At 43.0% G+C, this 26305-nt stretch overlaps 7 protein-coding genes across 7 annotated transcripts; 5 read left to right on the forward strand and 2 right to left on the reverse strand.

Annotated features, from left to right (window-relative positions):
• Window positions 1–387: 387 nt before the first annotated feature.
• SAMD00019534_094650 (hypothetical protein) lies at window positions 388–1486 on the forward strand (the record flags this gene model as incomplete). The annotated part of the gene is made up of 2 exons (XM_012895390.1): window positions 388–766; window positions 849–1486. 2 exons carry the CDS (start codon window positions 388–390, stop codon window positions 1484–1486), a joined length of 1017 nt encoding a protein of 338 aa, XP_012750844.1.
• An 835-nt stretch (window positions 1487–2321) lies between these two features.
• SAMD00019534_094660 (hypothetical protein) lies at window positions 2322–3554 on the forward strand (the record flags this gene model as incomplete). Its single annotated transcript, XM_012895391.1, has 1 exon — window positions 2322–3554. The coding sequence occupies one exon, from the start codon at window positions 2322–2324 to the stop codon at window positions 3552–3554; it is 1233 nt and encodes a 410-aa protein (XP_012750845.1).
• A 441-nt stretch (window positions 3555–3995) lies between these two features.
• On the forward strand, window positions 3996–5267 carry SAMD00019534_094670 (hypothetical protein; the record flags this gene model as incomplete). Its single annotated transcript, XM_012895392.1, has 1 exon — window positions 3996–5267. The coding sequence occupies one exon, from the start codon at window positions 3996–3998 to the stop codon at window positions 5265–5267; it is 1272 nt and encodes a 423-aa protein (XP_012750846.1).
• A 519-nt stretch (window positions 5268–5786) lies between these two features.
• Window positions 5787–7088, forward strand: SAMD00019534_094680 (hypothetical protein; the record flags this gene model as incomplete). Its single annotated transcript, XM_012895393.1, has 1 exon — window positions 5787–7088. The coding sequence occupies one exon, from the start codon at window positions 5787–5789 to the stop codon at window positions 7086–7088; it is 1302 nt and encodes a 433-aa protein (XP_012750847.1).
• Window positions 7089–9462: 2374 nt separating this feature from the next.
• SAMD00019534_094690 (hypothetical protein) lies at window positions 9463–11415 on the reverse strand (the record flags this gene model as incomplete). Its single annotated transcript, XM_012895394.1, has 1 exon — window positions 9463–11415. A coding segment is annotated over one exon (1953 nt), but the record flags the coding sequence as incomplete, so codon positions are not given.
• Window positions 11416–14032: 2617 nt separating this feature from the next.
• Window positions 14033–17050, reverse strand: SAMD00019534_094700 (hypothetical protein; the record flags this gene model as incomplete). The annotated part of the gene is made up of 8 exons (XM_012895395.1): window positions 14033–14205; window positions 14273–14848; window positions 14907–14995; window positions 15069–15538; window positions 15609–15699; window positions 15766–15894; window positions 15965–16842; window positions 16955–17050. The coding sequence occupies 8 exons, from the start codon at window positions 17048–17050 to the stop codon at window positions 14033–14035; spliced, it is 2502 nt and encodes an 833-aa protein (XP_012750849.1).
• Window positions 17051–17696: 646 nt separating this feature from the next.
• On the forward strand, window positions 17697–21445 carry SAMD00019534_094710 (hypothetical protein; the record flags this gene model as incomplete). Its single annotated transcript, XM_012895396.1, has 2 exons — window positions 17697–19507; window positions 19570–21445. The coding sequence occupies 2 exons, from the start codon at window positions 17697–17699 to the stop codon at window positions 21443–21445; spliced, it is 3687 nt and encodes a 1228-aa protein (XP_012750850.1).
• Window positions 21446–26305: the final 4860 nt, after the last annotated feature.

The raw sequence follows: 26305 nt of genomic DNA on the forward strand, positions 1-26305 counted from the left end.
CTGTAACTTATCCCATTAATCAAAGTCAAAGACTCGTCCTAGGATTAGTCCAATCATCTTGAGAGACTGGTCAATAAATACTACAAACAGATCATCCTCATTCATTCATCCATTCATTCAATCAAACAAACATATATAAAACAAATAATAATGAAATTAATAATTATTACAATTATTTTATTAATAGTACAGATATTTGGACTATCAGTAAATGGCCAGACAATTACAACTACCACATTATATGTTGATCCAGCTTCAAATAATTCGTCACCTAATTGTGGATTGACTAGTGATAACGATGCTGTTTGTCGCACACTATCTCAAACATTGAAAAGTTATTACAATATTGTTGGTTCCAAACCAGTCAACTCTCAATTGAACATTGTTATGGCAGCTGGCCTCTACCTCCCTGAACAAGTGCCCAACTTTGGAAATGGACAGCTCAACCCATTCGGTCTCAACGTGACCTTTGGACCATCGCCACTAAACAACATTGGTGGTGTTATAATCGACTTTACATCATACATCTCACCAGATACCTTGCCACTACCCTTCATCAATCTGATTGGATATGGACCATCGACCACCAACATCACCATCAACAATGTCACATTGATCAACGCCGTCATCACATCAGTATACTGTGATGATGTCTCAATGATACTCAACAATGTATCAATCTCTGGTTCCGGATCAGAGGATCTCAAACCAATCATGTTTGCTCCAGCCGTGTACACGCCCTCATCGGTATTGACCATCAATGGAGGTAGCATGGCCCATGTCATTGCTTATKGGATCAAATCCAATCCTCGATGCTTCAAGATGTGATCTCACCATCAATGGTGTAGAGTTCTACAACAACACTGGATTCACAATGATCAGCGCCTTCAACGCAACTGTCAAGATCGAGAACTCATATATCCACTCCAACACGTTCACCAACTTGCTCATCGGCTTCATCTTCACCTTGCCAGGCTCATCCATCACCAACACCACCATTGTCAACAACGACATGTCATCTCTCGCAGTCCAGATGGGATCCATCATTGAGGTATACCAGGGATCTTCATCATTGATCAACTCTACACTCTCTGGCAACCATGGATTGTTCAGCCTGTTCCACATGCGCTTGGCCGATGTGTCCATTCAGGAGACCAAGATCACCAACAACAGTGCCACAGTCAGCTCATTGATATATGGTTCCGAGTCATCATTGGAGATGATCAACACCACCTTCACATCAGATCATTTGGACAAGGACTTCTACTTCTTGATGTTTGAGAACTCCAAGATCAGTCTGACCAATGTCGAGTTCAACGAGCAGTCCAGAGTTGTCGATATCATAGCCTGTACATCTGGTTCAATCACTTTGAACAATGTCACCAACAATGATAGTGGAACAGGTTTGATAGATTGCAACTACCCTGATCTGTGTACTATCCAAGGTAATCAACCAGATATCTGTCCCAACAACCTATTATGGTAATCAATCTATCAATCAAATAATAAATGATCAAAATTGAATACCAACTCCAATCTCACCATGTCTGAAATAATTTAATATTTTATTATCAATAATTCTGTGCATCCAAAATAAGTACAGTCAGAACTCTGGATCATAATCCAGACCCATTGGATTGGAATAAAATGAACCATTAATTAATCACAGAGGAAAATTAATTAAATTTACCGAAAAGTAGGAAGAATAAAGGATTTATAAAATATATATATTATAAATATTAATATCATTTTAAATATGTTAATTAATTACTTTATTTGTTCGGATGTATTTCACACTCCTGGACTTGATCCCATCATTTTTGTGATTTTTTGTTAGATTTTTATTCCTCACCATCTGGTTCTTTCGAGCTAGCTTTGTAACTCAAGAATGATCATTCCGAGTCTTTGGCCTCGTCCAACCAACTTTGTAGACTGGTCATCATTGTTATAAATATGGATGTGGTGTCACATCAAGGGTCACTGACTCCCCAAAGTAATCCTTCACTCATATATATCAATCAAACATATAATCAAACATATAATCAATCAATCAATCACAACAAACAAACATATTATAAATGAAGTCATTATTTATTACTATTGTATTATTATTATTGATACAGATATATGGATCATGTGTTATTAATGGCCAGACTATTACAACTACCACATTATATGTTGATCCATCCTCTATTAACACAACATTGATTTGTGGATTAAGTGAGGATACAGACTCTGCCTGTAGAACACTCGCTCAAGCATTGACAAGTTATAACAATATTGTTGGTAAACGACCAGTCAACTCGCAATTGAACATTATAATGGCGCAAGGTGTCTATCTCCCACAACAAGTGCCCAACTTTGGCAATGGACAACTCAACCCATTCGGCCTCAACGTGACCATTGGTCCATCGCCCAACAACAACTCACAAGGTGGTGTTGTAATCGACTTCACATCATACATCACTCCAACAACCGATCCACTCACACTCATACTACTGCGCGGCTATGGCTCACCCACCAACATCACCATCAACAACGTCACACTGATCAACTCTGTCATCTCATCGGTCGACTGCGACTATGTCACAATCACACTCAACAACGTCAGCTTCTCAGGTCTCGGATCATCCTATCTCACGCCAATCCTGATTGCGCCACGTGGCTACACGTCGACATTGACCATCAACGGAGGTAGCATGGCCAATGCCATTGGATATGGAACTGTTCCACTGATCAGCGTGTCACAGTGCGACCTGCTCATCTCGGGCGTAGAGTACTACAACAACTCGGGCTACACAATGATCAGTGTGTCCAACGCAACATTCACAATGGACAACTCATTAGTCTACTCCAACGCGTTCACCAACATGCTGATCGGTCTGAGCGCCACCCACCCGGGATCATCCCTCACCAAGACCACCATCACCAACAACAACATGTCGGCCGGCCCCATTCCCATGGGTTCGGTGATCGAGGTGTACCAGGGATCGCTGTCACTGGTCAACTCGTGGCTGGACAGCAACTATGGCATGTTCAACTTGATCAACATGCGTGTGTCAAAGGTATCGATGCAGGGCACAAAGCTCACCAACAACAGTATTAGTGCCAGTGCCATGATCTACGGTATTCAGTCAACATTCGATATGGCTTCATCATCAGTGACCAACAATCTATATTATGATTCATTGGCTATATGGTTCTATGGATCAGACATGACACTGACCGACGTGGTGTTTGGCAAGTCGGTGACGCAGGGCCCCCAGGCATCATCATTCAACAGTATAATACTTTGTCAACAGGGTAATATTACATTCAATGATGTTACCAATAATAATAGTGGACATAATTTGATGGATTGCTCAAGTAGTGATCCACCCAAATGTACTATCCATGGCGATCAGGATGTGTGTGACGCGAAGAGCGGACCATCTGGAGGTGCCATTGCAGGTATAGTGATTGGATGTATACTTGGTGCCATTCTCATCATTGTAATAATCATCCTTGCGATTAGATATGCCAAGCGTCATGGACACTATCACAGAATACATTAATTATTAAAGTTGGTTGTCGTCATACCAAAACAATGTTAAGATGGGTTGGTGTCGTTTTTTTTTGATCAAAACAGTGTTGGGGGAGGGTTTTTGCAACGAACCTTGGTCCTGTTTTGGCCTCAAAAGGACCCACTGTCGGTATTACAACATTTTAATCAAACAAATAACAACCAACAAATAATAATAATGTACAAGTTTAGAATTATTTATATAACTATAATATTGTTATTTTTTATAATTAGTATTGTTAAAGGTGATCTAACATTGATCACTCTTTATGTCGATCAATCATCAACAAACTCATCAATAGTTTGTGGATTGGATCAAACAAATAATCAAGCATGTCCAAATATATCATCAGCAATTGAGAGTTATAAAATACAAACAAATACAACCAACAACCCATCATCACTAAATATACAAATGGCATCAGGTACATACATGACTATATCAGGCAATAATAAGATCAATCTATTTGGACTCAATGTTACAATCAATGGTGATGTTGGTGGTAATGGTGTAGTCATTGACTCTGGCATATCTGGACCATTGGACTTTATTCAACTTCAAAAAGTTAGTGGAAATGGTATAGTTCCAGTTCCAACAACACAAACACTTATCACATTGAACAATATTACAATGATCAATGTACAAGTGACATCAGTTGACATTGAGTACGTGACACTGGTACTCAACAATGTCAGTATCAACAGTAATGATAGTGTTGGATCAAGATCTTTCACTCCAATCACCATCACTCCACCACAATACACAACATCACCATCAACATCAAGACTGACAATAAATGGAGGAGTCATATCAAATGTGCCAAGCTCAGATAATGTATCGGTGATCTTCACATCACAGTGTGATCTGATCATTAATGGAACACAGTTTATCAATAATACTGGATATAGTATGATCAGTGTGCATAATGGTACTCTATCAATCAGTGATTCAACAATGTTCAACAACACATTCATCAACAATCTGATCGATATCGGTTATTCACGAGTATCATCAACAATCAACAATTGTACATTCACTGATAACACTTTGACCAACTCTGTGATGGAGCAACATGAAGGATGGCTGACCATCACCAGCTCACTAATGAGTGGAAATAGTGACCTGCACAATGTGATCGAGTTAAATGATGGAGTTGTAATGATACAAAACACAACGATCAGTGATAACTTTATAATGAGTAATGGATCATCGATCAATGGCAATGGCATCACACTCAATATGATCAACTGTAGTTTGACCGACAATCAGTACCAGGTCGCATCCATACCACTTTGGTTCAATGGATCATATGTAACGATCACTGATGTAGTGTTTAGTACACCGGTTGACACTGGCAACATCAGCATCATAGATTGCCATAGTGGAAACATCACATTCAACAATATAACCAACAACTATATTGGACATCAATTGATCAATTGTGAGATTTTGGATTTGTGTAAGATATACTATGGTAATGATGACCATGATCAATCAGAAACACTTTGTCCAGTGGCACCACCTTGGAGAGGTGGAGGCGGAGGTCGTGGACTTGGTGGTGGAGCAATTGCAGGAATTGTAATTGGATCTATTGTTGGAGCCTCAATCATCATATTTGCTGTAGCAATGATATTTAAGAAGTACTACATAACGAGGAAGGACATTGACATGCGATACATGGAGCACAAAGATAATTTATATTAATAAATAAATAAGTTGTAAAGTAGTCATCTGATCATCTGATCATCTGATCATTAGTGTGTCGCGCGAATGTGAACACAAGAGTGTGGGGTGGGTGAGTGGCACCTCGAGGCCTTGAACAACACTGTCTCGCGATCAATGTTTGCCCCTTCGTTTGTGAACCCGATATTTTTTCCAATCGACGTCTCGAGCGTGTCATATGACCAGACACAGTAACTTGCTTAATCATTCACTTCATTCATTCACTTCAATCAATCAATTAACCAATCAAATAATATAACAATGAATAATAATAATAATTTTTTATTACTTATTATTTCAATAATTATAACAATAACATCATATAATGTTGTTGTTGTTCAATCACAACAAGTTACAACTATAACATTATATGTTGACCCAACGTCTTCAAATACTTCAACGACTTGTGGATATAATAATAATAATGAAACAGCATGTTCAGATATATTATCAGCTATAAATAGTTATTATAATTTAGTTGGACCTTATCCAGTTAATACAATGTTGAATATATCATTGGCCCCTGGTGTATACCTTGCATATTCATACTATGGACCCAATTCAGGACCCTACGGCAATGCCCAACTCAATCTAGAGTGTCTAAACGTCACGATCGGACCATCGCCAGCCAATCAAGAAGGTGTGATCATCAACCTGAGTCAGAGATTGGTCAACACCACCAACGAGTTCATCTTCATGGAGTCCAGCGGCAACTCGAACCTGACCTGCACGACCAATATAACAATCAATAACCTGTCACTGATTGACGCGACATTCTATTCATACATCAATCAGGTCACCGCCGTATTCAACAACATCTACTTCTCAACTGTTGGTGGAGTTGTCCTCACGCCAATCGATGTGTCGGCCAAGCCCCTGGCCATGCCCGACGCACCCCGCTCCTCTATGACCCTGAACGGAGGCAGGATATCCAATTGGCCCATTGGTGATGATGGCATTGCCATTGTAGCCAGCAATCAGTGTGACCTAATCATCAACGGAATGGCCTTGAACAACAACACTGGATCAAACATGTTCAACGTGATGAACGCGAGCTTTGTCATGGTCGAGTCCGTAGTCACCGCCAACCGCTTCCGAAATGATATGTTCTCGCTGAGTGGTACCGAGCCATCATCGATGATTGTCAACTGCACGATCACATACAACAACGCCACTGCTCCAGGCGCCATTGTCAGTCTCTACGATGGTGATGTAAGCATTCAGAACACATGGTTCCAATCCAACAAGGTGGTCTACAGTGTGTTGCGTACACTTGGAACGATGGACGTGTCGGGCGTGACATTCACCAACAACCGAGTGATCAATGGATCGATCCTACAAGCCAGTAACGCTGTCTTTGACATGACCAACAGCACACTGTACGACAACATTCTACAGAACTCCAATGTGATGAACTTCTACGCGTCCCAGGTGACTATGTCCGAGATCATCTTTGGCCCAGAGATCTACGAGAACTCTGTGAGTGCACCAGCGACGCCACTCATAATCTGCACAGATGGAGACATAACATTGGTCAACATCACGAGGAAGGATGATAGCACACTTAGACTGATCGACTGTGGACTCGACAATGCTTGCAATGTTCATGGAGACGAGTCATTGGTGTGTCCCACCGAAAGGCCGTCCCCAAAGGTTGGCCAAGTCGGTGGTATCGGTGGCAGTGGTGTCAGTGTCGGTAGTGGTGCAATCGCAGGTATGATGATTGGATCGATCATTGGTGTGGCATGCATCACTTGTTTGGGCATCTTGGTCCGAAACAGGATAAAGAGAAAGACACAATAGATATTTCACTGACGTTTGTTTATTATTATAATAATAAAGTAATTAATAGCCCTGGTCAAGGAGAGAACTCGGTTTCTGTTTCCCCAAGAATGCACTGCACCATTTTGGTAAGGGTTTCCCCATTTAGATATGTGTCATGAAAGAGGAATTGATGAGTGTGATTGATCAAAAAGATGGATTTTCAAACAAACTGACCTTGAGACAAAACAAGATCATTATTTATTGAAATAATTAGAAAATGAAAAATAATAATAAAAATATAAATTTATTATTTCATTGTTTATTATTAATTATTGTCAATCAATTAATATTGGTGATATTATTACGTCCTTAGACAATAATGTCATACATTACAATGTTCTCTTCGTCAACAATTCCGCCGAATCAATGGTTTCGATCCATGGAGATTCCCAACTATCTTTGGCTGGCTCCACATTCACCAACAACACATTCAGAGAAGCTGTCATCGATATATCAAATGAAAAACTCTACCAATCGACGATCATTGCGCTTTCAATCAGAACGTACTAGTTGTTCAAAAATTCCAAACAGGATCAATAATCAAGAACGAATATGGTTCCATCCACATGTCTGATATAATCATTGATGGCAATGTCAACATTTCAACAGCTGTGACGAACTATGGACCAATGAATATTGAACGAATGACAGTCACCAACAATATTCTACAAAATGGATATTTATTAATTAATTATTGGTAATAGCTATAATGGAACTATTCTCAACAGTACATTGTCAAACAACTTTCTGGTGGGATCATCAGCGGTCAAAGTCTCCTACAGCTACGCCACATTCACCAATGTTGTCTTCTCGACCACCAACTCTTCATCTTCTTTGAATAGCCTCTTTGAATGCACAAGAGCTAGCATAACATTCAATAATGTTGTCAATAATGAAGTAGGTGCCAATTTGATGAAATGCTCAACTGAGAATAGATGCTCAATTCATGGCGATCACTCAGACACGTGTGACAAGACAGTAGTACTCAGAACTGGAGCCATTGTTGGTATTGTCATTGGTTCGGTCGTTGGCGCTATCATCATTGTTGGAGTGTTGGTATTCGTGATTTACAGAAGAAGAAGAAATAATAAAAAAAAGTTTTAATTAAAAAGTATCATTGTATGCATGAAAGAATGAATGAATGAAATAATTAATCCTTATTGCTCATAATAAGATTGTCAATTTGTTCATTGTGAACCCAGGCATCTAGTAGTTTAGATCAAACACTATATCTTCACTTATAATAAATCAATCATATGATCATTGAATAAAGATAGTAAATAGATATTATCTGGTCCTTAAAATTTAATGTCAACCTTAATAATGTTCTCTTTATCAACAATACCGCGGATTCAATTATCAGTATCCATGTGGGTGCCCAACTGTCTTTGTCTGGATCAACTTTCACCAACAATAGATTCAGGGAAGCAGTCATCGATTTATCAAATGGACAATCCGACAAATCGACAATCACCAATTGCAATATCAATCAGAACTTTGTCCAAAAGCTCTACTTAGCTGTAGCAATAATCAGGAACAAATTTAGTTCAACTCAGATGTCCGATATTATCATTGATGGCAACATTAACGCATCTACTGTGGTGACAAGCAATGGACAGTCCTTGACTATTGAGCGAATGACAGTAACCAACAATATTATAATCCAAGCAAATTTAATTAATCTCGACAGATGCTTGAATTTAACGATGATCAACAGTACATTCTCAAACAACATTCTGCGGGGCTCATCCTCAGTTGTCAAATTGTCCTCCAGCACCGCGACATTCACCAACGTTGTCTTCACCCAGAACACTTTGACCATCAACAAGACTTCATCTTCATCACCTAGTCTCTTTCAATGCAGCAAAGGAGATATAACTCTCAATAATTTCGTTTATGATGATCTCAAGTTTATGTCCTGCACTCAGAGCAAATGCTCAATTCATGGCGATAACTCAGACATATGTAGAAAGGTACTCGGCACTGGTGGCATTGTTGGTATTGTCATTGGAGTAGTTGGCGCAATAATCATTGTTGGAGTGTTGGTATTAGTGATCTACAAAAGAAGAAAAAATTTAATCAAGTTATAATAAAGTAGTATCAATGAATGAATGAATCTTTATTGCTCATCATTATACATGATGAGACAGACTGTTTGTTCATTGTGTCGAGTTCCGGGATGGAGGGGAGGGAGTGGAGTTGAAGTAGTAGTGTATGTTGTTGGCAGTTTGATTGGTTGGCACATTCAGATGGTCGGACAAAGAAAGTCCAATGTTGATGCCATATCTTGGCATTGCATTTGACTGACTGACTGAATGAATAAATGAATGAAGAAATGAAGGAATGACTAGGATGGCATCGATGCAGTGGCCGAGATCTCGTTGTAGTTTAGACAGGCTGGTGGCGTTTGATTGCCATCGATGACGGCGCCATTCCCACTTCGACCGCCATTGATTATCATGTTGTGTTGTTGATGTTGCTGATGATGTATCACTCGCTTGCAACTTGTCGTTGTCATTGTTGATGATGACGATGATGATGACGATGATTGAGTTTGTTGTTGGTTGTCCTTCTTGAATAGTTCTTTAGCTCGGTACACTACTTGCTTGTCCAGTGGCTTCAACATAAAGTCATCGCAACCCGCCTGTAGACAGACCTTGCGATGGCCCTCTTCAGTGTTGCCAGTCTGCATAATGAGCGGAGTGCGCTTTAGACCGCGCTCGCGCTCATAGTCCCTGATGAGCATGGTCGCTGTCAGTCCATCCATAATTGGCATCACAATGTCCATCAGGATCAGCTCGTACTTGGGGTTGGCCTTGTACATCTCCAGTGCCATCTGTCCATTGCTTGCCACTTCCACGGCAAAGTTGTAGCGCTCCATTGTCTTGGTAATCAATGTGACCTGGAATGCATTGTCCTCCACGAGCAACACCAATGGCTTGTGCTTCACCTTGATGAGCAGTCTGTTGCAGCCAATGATTCCCAGGGACGTGAGGTCGCAGAGTCCACCGGTGAGCATTGCCACGCCCGTGTCGGTGAGGTTCGAGTTGAAGTTGAGGTTGAGCTTGGAGATCTGGCTCAGTGACTTGAGGTGCTCGAGCGATCGATCGGTGAGCAGCGTGCACATTGAGAGGTCGAGTGTCGTCAGTGACACCAGCTTGCTGAGGTGCGCAGCGCCAATGTCGGTGAAAGGGTTGTTGATGAGCGACAGGGCGCTCAGGTCGATCAGTGCGCCAATGTGCTCCATGGCGCGGTCGTCTATATTACAGTTGGAGGCTTGTAGTGTTTGAAGAGTGATTGGCAGCCACTGGTAACCGCCATCTGTGCTGCCGGCAATGTTGAGACAGCCGCTGATGTTGAGGTCGAGCAGGTTGGTGAGCTGTCCGATGTGCTGCAGCGCAACGCTGGTCAGATCGACATTGTCGTTGATGTCCAGCTGCTTGATGCTGGTCAGGCGGCCGAGTGGGACGCAGTGCGAGTCCTGCAGACGGATCGATGAGATGTCCAACGATTCCAACTGTTGGCAATGTGAAAGAGATTGGAGACAACTGGCAATGTCCAGATTGATGCAGCCCTGCAGGTAGAGCTTCTGCAGGGGATGATTATGTGTGTGACCGTGTTGCTCAATCATTTGAATGAGTCCTGTGCCGCGCAGTGAGTCGCAGCCACTGATGTCGAGCGAGGTGAGCTGACGAAGGCACGACAGAGCGGCCAGACCATGGTCGCTGATGTGTATGTTCTTGGAGAGATTGACCGAGATGAGTGTGCTGCTGATGGCGCCCTGTGTGAATGAGAGCCAGCTGTCGTCCATTGGTATGTCCTTGCCAGGCAGGTCGAGTCGGGTCACCTGGCAATGACTGAATAGTCCGAGCATCTTGCTGCTCAGTGTCTTGGCGCGATGATGATGTGCCACCAACTTTTGACACAGCTTATCTGGCAGGCTGTCCAGTGAGTCGATTGAGTCGATGTGTTTGATCAATGCGTCATAACATAATGTTGACAAACTGGCAACACCCTTTTTTGTTGTCGTAGTTGTTGTTGTTGGGGATGTTGTCGCCAGACTGCGTGGTGATATCCTATCCTTGTCATTATCCAATCGAATTATCTTTGTTTGTTGTTGTTGTTGTTGATTAGATTGTTCATCAACAAAATAGTCATGTTTCCTCTTGTTGTTATTGTTGGCGCTACTACTGTTGCTGCTGCTGCTGCTACCAGTGGCATGTCCGAAATTCTCGGAAACATGCGTGGCGCAATCAACCTGGCTAACGACCGACATAACTTCGGTGTTTATCCAAACACAACAATCCTATTATAAATTGTTTGATTGATATCTATTGTCTTGTCCTGTCCTGTACTGTATTGTCTTGTATTGATATCTGGTCTTGTTTTGTCCTGTTCTGTAAATATTATAATAAATAATATAGTTGAATAGAGTCGGAAGGAGGTGGACTGGATATTGGATGGTTGTTTGTTTGTTTGTTGGACGCTTGGATATATTGATGCTGAAGAGTTGCCGGTTTGTTTGTTTGTTAGTAATCGTATAATAATATTATATTTGTTTGTTTGATTGTTTGTTTGATTGTGAATGCTTGGCTTGAGCCGGCTTCAAGACAACAAGTGGTGTGTGTATTAGATAGATAGAGAGAGATGATAAAGTTGAATGAATTAATGAGACTTGAAGGAGTATAACCTTTTGTGGTGATGATGTTGATGATGATGATGATGATGATGATGATGATAGGTAATGTAAGGAAGGATGGAAGGAGGATCTGTTGTTGTGATCTATTTATTATTTGGTTGCTGGTTGGTTGGTTACTTGCTTGATTGAATAGTGACGGTGAAGTGGGAGAAGTTTAGAGAGGGAGTAAGAGTACTACTAAAGGTGGAGATGTAGGTGTGGCGATTGAGGTGATGTGTGTGTGTGAGGGGGTTGTGTTTAGGGTCCGCAAGCAAAGGAAGAAACAACCATTAATGTTGTTAGATCGGCAAGATCAAGGGAGCCAGTCAAACACAATCCAAATTTAGTGTGTGATTGGGGCTGTCTGCCAGGTGATGTGTGTGTGGTGATTGGTGACTGATTTGAATGATTGAGTAGTGTGTGTGAATGTAGGGAATGACCAGATCACACTCTTTGATTATGTTGTTGTTGTTGTTGAGATGGATGCTTTCGTCTGTTTGTGTGCTGTTGTCAAAGGGTAAATGAATTATTCATACTTTATAGATCGATCTATTATATCTGTGTGTGTTGAACAATCAATCAATCAATCAATTAATCAATCAAATAAATTAAAATATATTTAATAATAATTATAAATTATAAATTATAAAGTGTGTAAGTATGTATTAGTGAGGTGGTATTAAAGTTGATTAATATGAGTTGGTGAGTAAAAGAGAGTGAGAGAGGGAATGAGTTGGAATTGAACTGGTCTAGATTCAAGGTCATGTCTGACATCTCCTCACACACTTCGATACTCTCACTGATCTGGTTAATCCTAAAATTAGTCAAGAGATAGTGACTTGGCAATGACACCCCGCTCCCAAACAATCAAATCAAACCAAACTAACTGTTCACCTGTCACCCCAATATTACGATATTGTTTTTATAATTTATATGATTTTAATGATGTACAAGGGTCTACTCGTTTCTCCACCTTCTGAAGCAGAGTACCATCAACATCGAGAATGTGTACACATAACCATTTCGAGCACTTTGATCTGCATTCACCTCCTGTCGACACTTTGCACCACGGCCACCCACATTTTGATTGAAGGAGACAACCCAGGTACACCCCCATTTGAGACCCACGCACGTGGAATGCAAGACATCAAACCAAATGGAATGAATGACCTTGGCCCAAGTCTTTGGGTGCCCCGCTCAAGTGGGTGATCTATGCAGTGTTTGGCCATCTACAGATCCAACAAGATCGAGAACTTTGAATGTAAGCTTGAATGCGCCAATGAACATCGCGTCACTGCGGTTACTATGTCGTCAGACGATTGAAGACATCATGCAAAGTGTTGATTGTTGTGTGTTTGTTGATTGTTTGTTTGATTCTTTGATTGATTAATTGAGCTGACGTACTTGGCACAAGGATTGTATTTGTCTTTGTCGCTGTTGAAGGTTGTTTGTTTGTGTTTGTGTTTGTGTTTGTGTTGTCGGTGGTGAAGTGTGTGGCGCACTCGTCCGGACTGTGACACAGGTCAAGCTCTATATCTCCTGGAGTGTCAATGAATGAGATAGATTATTGGCGATTGACTTGTGCGAGGAGTAATGGGTGCAATCATGAAGGGTGCATCGATGGTCTTAAGAGTGAGATCATTCGCAGCTTCAGGAACCTCAGTTCAGCTTGCCAACAGCCGCACACTCTCCCTGTAGTCTACAAACTCAATGGCCAAACATTGCAAAGTGCAACAGATATTACTGAGGTCAGTTGTGTCAATGACGAGCACTAGTGATTATGGTTGGCCTTAAATCGCAAGCTTTGTGCTGAAGTAGAGAGTTCTTTATCGATGATGCGGAGACTGGTGATCCTTACCCCTGAGGAAGGAATGATTGGTCAACTGGAACTGGATATTATTAACAATGCTGTCCAACTCCTCGATGATGTCCTTGTTCATCTGCAATATATATATTGCTCCAGCTCCCTGCGTAATGCCAACGTGGACTGTCATTGGCAATGGCTTGATCATGTCCTGTGCATTTCCACCCTCTTTTTAGGTGATGTCTGTTGTTCGCCATTGTTGTTGCTGCTGAATGGTGTGGTTGATGAATCAGTGAGGGGCCAGAAGGTCCCAAGGTCTTACTCTGGATTGGTGTGTGATGATCATTGAGGGTTTATTGATCCGACCGACTTAGATAAGAGTGTATTGAGTGTGGAGCGGGGAGAGGAAGAAGAAGGGATGATAACAACCTGGGGAAATGTTTACAGACGCTGGTAGAAGTAAATGTAGCCAAACTCTTTGGGAGGGTTCAAGGAGTGTTGAACAGTGCGATCGTTGAACTTGATCCACTCACCATCCTTGTTGATGTCGCACACGTAATGTCCCATGTGTACATGATTGCCAATATGTGTGATGAATCCCATAAGCTTGTACTCTACAATGTGTGATTGATCAAAGCAAGTAAGTATATGTTGAAGCCGACAGTGATGTGTACTACTTACTGCCTTTGCCATCGATGACCTTGTTGAGGAGGTTGTCAGCAACAGCCAGGGGTTTTGATGATGATGCTCCTGCGCCAGATGGTGCCACAGCACTCTCACTTTGAGCAACAAGTACATCCAGGTCATCCATGTGGTTGAATAGCCAATCGGCAGCTCTCTCGACATTGTTGTTTGTGTTGCTTAGGGCTAGCTTGGCCTGCTTGGCATTGAATCCCATTGCCTCCAACATTTCAATGTCCTCCTTGCTTGGACCAGCGGGGGCGGCTGGTGTCGCAGCGGCAGCAGTCTTTTTTGGCTCGGGAATTGGGTCATCGATGCCAGGGTCATCACCATGCTCCAATGCCCAACTCATTGCTGCCTCTGCGTCGGTATTGTTCGTCGCCAACGCAGCCTTTTGTGAACGGACCAGGGGGAAGCCCATGGACACCAATGTATCTACAATCTCCTGACTTGGGACAGGCGCAGCTGCGGGTGCAGCGCCACTGCCCTCCTCTGGCAACAGTTCTTCATTGTCCTTCTTTCCAGTTCCTCTCAATTGTTCAATATCCAGAATGTCTGGGGCATCAATGAATACATCTAAAGACATGTTTAAGTCAGTACATGAACGAGTGAGCGAATGAACGAGTGTACATACTCAACTTCTTTGGTGTCCAATCATCAGCAATGACATATTTCCTGAGATGTATCACAAGGATATCGGGGAATGAGGCCATCCTTGTTGAGCTAGTTTGATTGATCGAGTGTGAGTGATTGAGTAAGTGATCATACCTCCTGCATCATGGTGTAATGAACATACTTGATTGAAAACACTCTTTGATTGATTGCTGTGCTGTAAAAGTCTGCTACCTTGAATGACTCGGCAAAGGCATCGAGGCAGGCCTGGAGTGGAATGATGGGACGTACCTCATCAATGTCTGCTGGTGGCTTTCCACCATTGGCAACGACCAGTGCCTGGTAGTGAGCCACTGCCTCCTTGTTGGTGGCTGCCTCCAGAGGCACGGCGAGGGACAGTACATTTTCAACTCTCCTTGTGTACTTGACCTTGTTGCTCACACCACACTGGATGCGCTCCTCCAGCACATAGGTGAAGGCCTTTGTCGGGTCCTCCTGTTTGATCCAACTTGGACGACTCTTTTCATTTCTCTCAATATGTTGGAGCATAAATTGGAAGAACTCCAAAGCATCCTGTTGTTGGTATGTCGCAAAGATTGGTGATGCCTTGCCTACCAAACTCTTGAACATCTTTGGTGTGATTCCAACTTGAGACTAGAGTGATGATTGAGTGAGTGTCTAGATCTCGCTGGGCATCGCATTCGCTCATTCATTGTATCCTTACAGCCTTTATCTGTTCCTGTTCAATCTTTGGTTGATTGCCATCCTCTGGCTTTGAGTATTCACCAGACTCCAATCCATGTGCGAGCTTTGACCTGTTGATCCAATTGGTTAATACACTCAATCATTCAATCATTCCTCAACTCCATTCCATAACCTACATTTGAATCTCGAATGAATTGAATGGATCTGCAGTGATCTCTTTGTTTGTGTGATCGCGATGACTAAGGTAACGTCTCTGGAAATGTGGAGTCGCAAACAACATCTGAAGGACAGACGACATGTAACAACTGTATGATAGAGTGTGAGTGAGTGAATGATTGACCATGCCTGTCATGCCATGTATCGCGTTACACATACGTATTGCCTAAATTCTCAATTCCAGTCTTTCCACGACCAAAGGCCGCCTTGAGGTCCTTGCCTCGCTCTTGGATCTTGCCAAACTCAAAGTTTAGATTGCGATCCAGCTCGAGCTCAGCCATCGACTGCTCGGTCTTGCTCATCATGAATATGTTTATGCCAAAGTGTGCAAGATGTGCGGCCAGCTTGGGATCGGCCACCATCTCGTCCTCGGGGTATGAGTAGACGTCGGCAGTGCCCTCCTTTGTGATGGTGCCCAGCTTGACGGACAGTGGATAGAGGGTCTCGTCGTAATGCTTCAGGGCGTGGCCATTGCCTCCCGAGCCATCAACATACTTCCTGCCACAGCCAATGTGGCCATCGGTGAGGTTCAGCCACAGGTTGCTCTCTGCACGGTCGCAGCCCACGACGTCACACTTCCAGCCTGAGGGCGGCACCTTGACGCCATTGTCCAGCTGCACGAGCGAGTCGGCATACTTGGATGGGAACACCTGCTCGGCGGACCAGCCGACGACCTCTTCCTTGCGCGACTGTGAGTTGGCCGCCTTGACGTCCTCGGCCGCCTTGAGGATGGCGGGTGGCAGGGCGGGGTCGGTCAGCTCGTAGAAGCGGCCCTGTGGGTAGACAAAGATTGCGTAGCGCTCTTCGTACTGGACCTCATCCTCGTCGTTGAAGCCACCCTCCATTCCAATGGCCAACTTCTTTGGTGGACGATTGGCAATATCCTCATCCATCGGTTGTCTTGGACTCTTTGGTTTGACAACACGTCTAATATTCAAGTATACAGGATGCTTTGTCTTTTCATAATGCAATGGTAAGAATGCCTTTGACACTGCATAGAAGCTGTACAAGTCTACAAACAATCCTTCTTGTGATTCCTACAATGTATATTTGATTGATTGATTGATTGATTGAGTGAGTGATTGTATCCAATATGTAGTCAATGGCAACAACCACTACTGCTGCTGCGACCTCCAATCACTACCATACCTGTTTGTCGAATGAGTAGCAACATTCATCTTTCCAAACCTGTGATTGAGCAGTTGGTGATCTGACCTGATTGACATATTGATTCAAATCAGACATCTTTTAAAATGTATGTATATTATAACAGAGAGAAAGAGATAGATAATAAGCAAAGTAATAATTGTGAATGAATGAATAAATGAAGATGAAGGTTGATCATCAACACTATCTCAATTTAGCTCTCTTGATGCCAAGAAGTGGTGTGTTTGTTCAATTTGAGGTTCAAAGTGAAGAATAGACTTGTTTGCTGGTCCCTCCCTCATTCACTCATTCATGGTCCACAAGACCAAGGTCCATAACAAACAGATACAAGTACACTTTGTCATATATTAGCAAGTTATTCTCAATAAAATCTGTGAATGGATTGGATTCGAGTGTTGTTGGGCAGACGAAGCCAACACTGTTGAGCATACACAACAAGGTCAACTCGTTGGATGGACATCATGTTCAAATAGTACATACTTATACTTTATAACTATTTATATGTATAAACATCTAGATAATGACAAATAATAATGAACAACAACAAAGCTATTACTTGGTATTCCACAATCATGTATTATGTCGATTGATATTGAAACATGTTGGTGATATACATCAAAGATGGTTGATAAATACAAAGAATGATGATAGACCTCATGATCATACATGTATAAAGTCAACGATCAAGGGTGCCAAGCTACTGGAAGATGGTGATCTCATAAAGATGTTAAAGTACAATGCCACCAAACACTTTATCGACGCGTACAACACTGTCGCCCACATCTATCCGTTCAACTGCACATTGTTGGCATCGGCCGCACAGTATAACAATGCCATCGCATTCAAACATATATACAACGTCAATGACAAAGTGTCAATGTTCCGCGGCTCGGGCAACCAACTACTGCCAGGAATCTGTCGACATGGCAGTGTGGACATGCTCCAGCTCTATCTAACCGCCACGGCTCACCACCCGCTGCCCGTCCGCACCATCCAGTTCCTCCCCTCGGTCATCGACACGAACAACGTGGAGTTTATGCGCCTCCTGCTCGAGAACCTGGCCACATTCGGCGGCTACATATCCTTTGTACATAACGATAATGCTGAGAACAAGCCTCGTAGTCAGGGCATCAGCGTCGCAATGCTTCGCCTGCTGCATGAAGAGTTCAACTGCCTGTTTACCGTGGACAGGTTGTGGATCTTTGTATTGATGCGCTGTATTCAAAGCAACGCGCTCGACTGTGTACAGTACATGATCGACCACGTGCCAGACCCAGCACTGATCGTGGAGGCCGAGCAGCAAGAGTGCAGAGGACTCAAGGATTGCATGAAGCAATGTGGAGCCTCGGGCAACATTGAGATATTCGAACTTCTCAGCCGGTCGAGCATTGGCGTTCAGTTGCTCAACAAGATTGCCTTGCGAGAGGTGACACTCAGGTCCATATTCACCGCCGCGGCGGACCATTCACAAGAAGCAGTCATCAAACAATTGTGCAAGCTTCAGGATAGCAATGGCGTCAACTTGGTCGAAAATGTAGAGCAGATGCTGTCCTCGTTCATTGACGTGGGGAAGGACAGTCTGAAATTGACTACAATGGCCGCCATTCGAAAGGGTGATATATTGGGCGCCGAGTCACTTATCTCTCAACATGGCGTACTGGACCTGGATATCTGTCGAGAAATGTCTGCAGAGATGGCCACGCACTTGTTCAGACCGCGCCAGACTCCATTGGTGTTTGTCGAGCACTCGCTGATTCATTTGGTCCGCTCAGTCGGCAAGACAGGCAGCAGCATCATAGCTGAACACGTCTGCATGTTCCTCGACAATTGTGGTGTTCAGGATCCACACAGTGTAAATGGCGCGATCAAGTCGGCGGCTGGCTTCTCCGCAGCCGTGATGGAGAGGATACACACAAAGCTCAATTGTGACTACAGCGAGTGGTGTCTGATGCAGGCGATGAGGAAGGAGTGTCGCGAGTCATTGGCCATCCTCCTCGAGTTCTTTGCCGATGACTTATCGGAGTCACCATCACTCAGACAATGTGTGTACGATGTAATCGCCACAGGACAATCAATGGACATCATCAAGATGGTACTCAATCATATGTGCAAGGACGATCCAAAGGTGTGCAAGTGGGCTGTTCGCCATCCCTCGCCAGAAATATTCAATCAAACAATCAACATGTTCACGATGGAGCAGCTTAGACCATGTCTCATTGGCATTGTCGAGGTAGCACTCACTATGGACAAGCCTCAAGTGTTACAAATACTACAACAACGGCTACTGGATAATAATGAAGTTATTGTGATCAGACCCAACCTGGAAACATTGAAGATGGTTGTCGATCGCAATGCATATCATTCATTGGAGTACATATTCAACAATTTGATGGACTTTAACATAACATCCAAGTTACAATGGTTGCGAATGATACACAGTATCCTGGATCTTGCCTTTGAACAAGGAGCAGTCCGTGCTATCAACATATGCACTGAACGAATCAAATCACTACAAGCTGGAGCGGAAAACAACGAGTAAGTACTCAATTAATCCAATCCCATCACTCAATCATTGACACGATCAATCAATCTTATAGCAGCCAGGTCATCAAACTGACAATGGATCACATTGCTGCTGATCAAGTGAAGCCTGCGAGTCAAGAGTTGGAGACAGCATTCCATTTGGTGTTCAGGGACCAAAAGATGGGCATGATGATCATGGGACAAATTGGAGAGATCTATGCCTCATTTGGCGAGGAGTACTCTGATAGATTGATCATGGGTGCCCGACTACTGGAGAAGGACTCTTTGATTGATTACATTCGTTATGGCGCCACTGAATGGTTCCTCAAGGCCTACACACCAATCTCCATCTCAAGCACCTACCCCTACAACGAAGGAATACTCGAGGATGCATTCTCCAAGTGTGACACACGAGTGCTCGACGTACTGCTGGCGAACCCCCAAATGGTGATCGATAACACCAAGCTCACTGATGAGTTTGTTACCAACGCATCGTCTTGCAGCAACCCGAGATGGCCGTTGATCTTGGACCAATACCTGTCGATCATTTGTCATAATGGTGCCCCGCTCAAGGTTGGTGGCCACCAGCTAGCAAAGATCAAACAGCCAGCATTCCTTCGTCGACTCTTGGAGATTGGCGCCAAACTCACACCAGTCGAGCACAGCAACATATGCTTCCAAAACGTGTTGGATGCATGGCTCGACAAGCCATGGGCGTTGGAGATGATGCAGTTGATGCAGGAGCATGCGCTACTCGCCGCGTGCCATTCATCATTGTTCCTCTTGGCCATTGAGCACGACATCATGCCGATTGTCGAGTATTATATTGCGAACCAGATTACTCTTTTCGACCATCTACCATCATCGCGTGACATCATCCATCACTGCTGCCAGTATGGGCGCTTGGAGATATTCAACCTGTTGCTGCAATCATACATCCCCACTATGGACTTTGATCCCAACGATAGTTGGAAACAAGAATTTACCTCTGCCGCGAGGAATGGACGTCTGGACATGTTTGTAAGAATGAATGGACTGTTGTCTCCATCGCCCTTGCACCGAACATATCAGTCGGCCGCACTGGATGCAGCATTGGAGCATGGCAACATGTCTGTGGTCGACTTCATCCTCGATGAGCTGGCCTCACTCCCACCGGTTGCCGACCCAGCGCAATCAACCTACATCTCGTACATCCACTACAGTATCCTTACACAGCGCCTGTTGGAGAGACTGATGGCGCACCAGCACATTGTGCTCAAGCTGGACAGGATCACAATGGAATGCATCCACAACGATCGTATTGACACGATACTTGATGGACAACCACTCACCCTGGACTACAGTGATGATGATGTTGGCGCCAGTATCCAACCACAAGCAGATGACGATGATGCATCAAAGGTATGCACATCAGTTGAGTTCACAAGACGTATACGTAATAAGATCAATCAGGGTGATATCGAGGCTTTGGACAAGCTGATCGAGCAGGCCAAAGACACAAAGTTCGATCTCGACGATATCATACCGATGGAGATTTCCAACTTGTCGGTGCTCTCACATCTGATGGACACTCTGGACTATCTCAACGTGGATGACCAATCCAATGCATTGGTTCGCTTGGTGGACTGGGCGTGCAGCATGGGTCACCTGGACATCGTTCGTCATATCCATCAACAATGCAAGACAACCAAACAACTTCAAAGACATCTACCATCCACTCATTACATAATTGATGCAGTCAGTAATAACCATCACAAGGTCATCAGTTATCTATTCGAGTTGGACAATGATAACATATCTCCTCCATTCAAAAGAGTTGTCTTGGACAATGACTCAAAGAGTATTATACGATTACTCAATGCCATGCGACACGCAGCCTGCTTTGATGGACATATTAAGATCATCAACATGTGTGACCGACTCTTGGGTTCACTTCAAACAAAGAGATAGAATATAAACAACAATGAATGATTCCAAATCGTTTCAAATCGATCAGGTGGACCACCATTCATCCGTCCAACCCAACCCAGCCCAGCCCAGGCGGTCATGTCTTGGTGACAAGTAAGTAATATGTGTCTTCGAGTAATATCCAGTTTGAATGAATGCATTGGGGCAATCTCTTGAACTTGAACGACAACATTGCAACGGCCTCTTGATCTATCTAACCACCCATCAACAACCAATCAGTGGCAGTGCCACTGCCGAGCCAACGGGCCAGGGGGGGGTCTAATAGACACATGACCTTACCTTATCATACCCTGTCTACTTTGAATGATGATGATCAAACATAGTAATAGCACCAAGAGATGGGTATATGATGCTACACACTGGGTCTAAGTGTCGCGCGGCAACAACAGACGTGGTTGTGTACTCGCCGCGGACCTTACACAATGGCAGACCAGTGTCCTCTTGCCTTTTTGGGACGTCCGGTTCTGCAAACCTATCAATTTGATGCCTCTATGTTAATGGGCTAGCGCTTGATGTGATGGCGAGTGAAGATCATTCATGGTAAATGGGGTGGCTTGGGGGATTCAAAGTGATCAGTCGTTCATTCATTCATTCGGTCCCAACTAGACCTACAACACATGGGTACTACTCGCGAGTTGATAAGCATGACGATCGCTCTTCCTCACTCTTTGATCAATGCATGGATATTTGTAGACACTATCACACACTTGGTTGTTGAGTTGGGATCACTTAAACACAAATACGACACGACGAAGATTACACAATGGCAAGGGGTGGGTCCTTTGAGACCTCGCGCACAAAGTGTGTATGAGAGCAAGTGGGGGATTTTGATTGAATTGTGCTCAAGTCAGGCCGAATTAGGTGATGAGTAGAGTGATTGGGGTTAGAAGTGGCGCGGGTGATCAGACCGAGGAATTGGCCAAGGAATGTTTTGTTTGAGGTGGATGCAGTGAAGTGGAGGGGTGTGAAGAGCCAAACTTGCAATGTTGGGCCAACTTGTGATCAACATGTTATGCTAGACACCTTGCAGAAAGCTTGCTAGTCAATGGAATGAATGGATTGATGATGGATGGATGGGATACAGTCAAGTCTATCTCCCTCCCCACGCACCACCACCTCCCACTTCCCCTCTGATCACTACCACCACATGACTGCGAGCCATCATCAATCACATCACACTGGTAATAATAATACCTGCCTATCTGCCTACCTACTACTTCTGATATTATTTAATAGTATTTTAAATTWAATTGATTGATCAATGATGTGTTGTTGTTGTTGTTCCTTGTTTCATCCCTCTTCTACAACATGCTGAACCATTCATCGACTGTTCAACAGTTGCATTAACCACCAATATAACAATACCCTTCTATCTACCTACCCCCCTACCTACCTTGTCTACATAATCCATCCATAACCTTTGAGTCATTCAGTCCAGGCCCAGCCAGTCAGTCCAACTATTCAATCAATCAATCAATCAAACAACAAAACACCAATACCCAACAACATCAACAACTATTGAAGTCACATTGTCCATCAGACGCCTGTTTGTCACTTATGCACATCCAGGCCATATACTCCAACTCATTCCTAAATCTATTCTCTTTCTTCATTTGAACAACTTGGTTACCAACATCCAGTTGTCAACTCAATCATCCTTAGCCTAAGCCACAGCCTTAGCCTTAGCCTTAGTATCCACTCAAGTACTTGGAACGAGTAGGTATCCATCCATCATTCAATCATTCATTCGTTTCATTCGATCACTCCATCATTCATTCATTCATTTGTGAGAACCATTGGCCAATGGTTGATATATTGGGTTGTTTCTTGTTGTTGTAGCTATTTACACGGCGTGTTTCACAACAAGCTCCATCACTCCATCATTGCAGATTCCGTAGTCGTTGCCGTCGACACCATCACACAATGCAAAGACACACAAATGTGAGTTCAAGTCATCGATGACTACCCCAGGTCACAGCAATCCATCCATTCACCCCATCTAATCTGGTCCCGTGTTTTGTTTGTCAACTTTGTTGTTCCTCGCGCCTCTCATCATGGTACACATTTACATTTTTGTTTTTTTTTGTTTCGAAAACAGGAACCCACTCACATTGTTGATGTCTGTTGAGTTTGGTGTCACGGAATCGGGATGTGGCAGGCCTGCATGCTTACATGCATCTGTTAGTGACCCTGTGGCTGTCCGCGGCTACGGCATTGCCGACCGACAAGCCAGATGTAGTCTACATAAGTGGCGAGATCTGTGGTCCTCTCTCACTTTGACCATCATTCATTCATTCATCTCTCTCGTTCACATTAATGTCAAGGTCAGTCACTCACTCGTTGACATTGACAATATGGATTGAATGAATACTCTGTCGTTCATTCATTGATAATCATTGGCAGTATGCCAAGGTACCCAACAAACACACACACACACACACAATCGATCTACATCTTTTTGAAGACCATCTCTTGAGACCCAACCAACCAATTTCCATCCTGCTGATGCCAGACTCACTGATCTAATAACCCTTTTCATCCAGATCTCCTCCTCCTCATCCCATCTTTCTTCTCCACTTCCACCTTCCAATTAATAATTATTATTATTTATCAATCAATCATTATTATATATTTATATGAACCAATAATCTATTTAAGATATTCCTACAACTATCTGCTCCTTCTCCTCCTCCCTCCTCCTACTTCTACGACTCCATCACCCAAAAGGTAGGTAAAATATTAATATTACCCATGAGATACACATGCCTACATGTGGTTCGTATCTCGTTTGAACCTCATCCATCCATCCATCTGTAAACAATGTGTCTCTTTAACTTGTCCTCAAAAAATACCTCATTATGGAAATGACTGAGTCAAGTATTGTGTGTATATGTTTGTCCATAAGTGGATATAAATTGTGTGTTTGGTCCGAAATAAGTACTTTTGGCCCTCCTTTCCCCAACTCTTCACTTTCCCTCAAACAACACACTCCTCTTCCCCACTCTCACACATGAGATTCTTAACACCAAAGACGATGTTCCATGAGGTTCATGGATGACCCTTTGTGTGTTGTGTGTTTGTCATCATTCGAAGATGTCCAAGGTGATATCTGTCGACTTGACTTCATCTTGCCTTGTTCAATTTCCAGAGTTCACAATACATATACACCCATCACATTCACTCACTTCACTTCAATATGTTAATATTATTATTATTACATCCACATATCAATCACATGTCTCTATATTGTAACAATCATATATCTACGACGACGACGACGACATCCACCTAGGTATCTATCATTCAGTCTGTCACTCGCCAATATTTGCTCACCATCTTATTGGATTGCGCACATCTATCCTAATAATGATTGGTGTGCCATTATAATAATCACTCTCTATTGCCCATTTAGTCAACCATCATATTGTATTTGATTGATTGATTGATGGATGGATAGAAGTCTGTTCTGGATGAAGTATGATGTATACATACACTGACTGATGCTTGTCAATCATGTGTATACACACTCACTTTACATCTAAATCTACATTCACCCACTCAATCATCCACATTCACCCCTACCTCACTCAATCAATCAATCAAACACACGACACACGCATACTCTTCGTCGCACCTTTACACATCCACTCGTCAACCAAGTCAAACGCGTTTGTTTGACTTGGTTGACATGTGTTCCACTTCCACCTTGTGCTTGTTTTTCCATGTCATTTGGAATAATAATAATACCTTGTAGTTGTTGATCATAACTATACCAATCTCTTTCCTTTGGTCGAGGTGAGGACTTCTCTAAAAGTCAACTATATCATACACATGACACAAGACACATGACACATACAATTCACTCTGGACCTTCAATCCAGCCTCATGTCCATTGACATGACAGCTCAGCCAACCACACACAAACACACACGATCACTCTTCTCTTCCAATTCCATGGATTGGGTGGTGTTTGATCGCAAGGAGTGGGGAAGTGACACTAGTCGTGTGGGTGACACCCACACCTCCAAACCCTCGCCAACTCCATCATCACACGTCCATCAACAATGCGCAACTACCCCTATCACGTGTGTTTCCGTACATCTCCACTATGTCTGTCTCTACCTTCCATCCATCCAACCATCCATCCAACCATCAATCCATCAATCCAAAAGGATAGATAATCATAATACACGGATACGACCAATCAAAGTGCTATCAATGGAGTAGCATCGTAAGAGTGTAAACAACAACATCCATTATCAATCATACTGTCAATTACTCATTCAATCAATCAATCAATCAAACATCATCACCATCATCAATCCAATCATTCATTCAAACAGGAATGGCATGGGCATGATTACTAACATCAGCTTTCCACCTTTTGGACAATAATCCATCTTTCTCCAACGTCACAGTGCACTGTTCAGTTCTCTGACACACTCAACTTCAATCCCTAATATTATATTATACTATTATTAATATATATATATTTTGTTGATCATCAATCAATCAATTAGGTATGTAGTATTGATTATCTGGAACTGTTCCAGGTAATCTGGCTCCGCCCAAACCCACACACATTCAATCAAACTAACAATCAAACTCGCCCCCAACCATGTACCCAGACACCTCACAATCACATCACAATCACAATCACAACTTATATAACTACAACAACAAATATGAATATAGTATCATCTCAGGCTATCGATCACTTTCCAAATCAACACCAAACGATGAGCGCATCACAGCAAGACGCAACTTCATTGTTCCAATTTGATGGTGACATGTCACTGACGGCATTGGACACGAGCGACGCACTTATCATGCCCGCCACAA

Source organism: Acytostelium subglobosum (genome assembly GCF_000787575.1).
Source record: "Acytostelium subglobosum LB1 DNA, scaffold: scaffold22, whole genome shotgun sequence".
In the NCBI taxonomy this organism is placed as follows: Eukaryota; Evosea; class Eumycetozoa; order Acytosteliales; family Acytosteliaceae; genus Acytostelium; species Acytostelium subglobosum.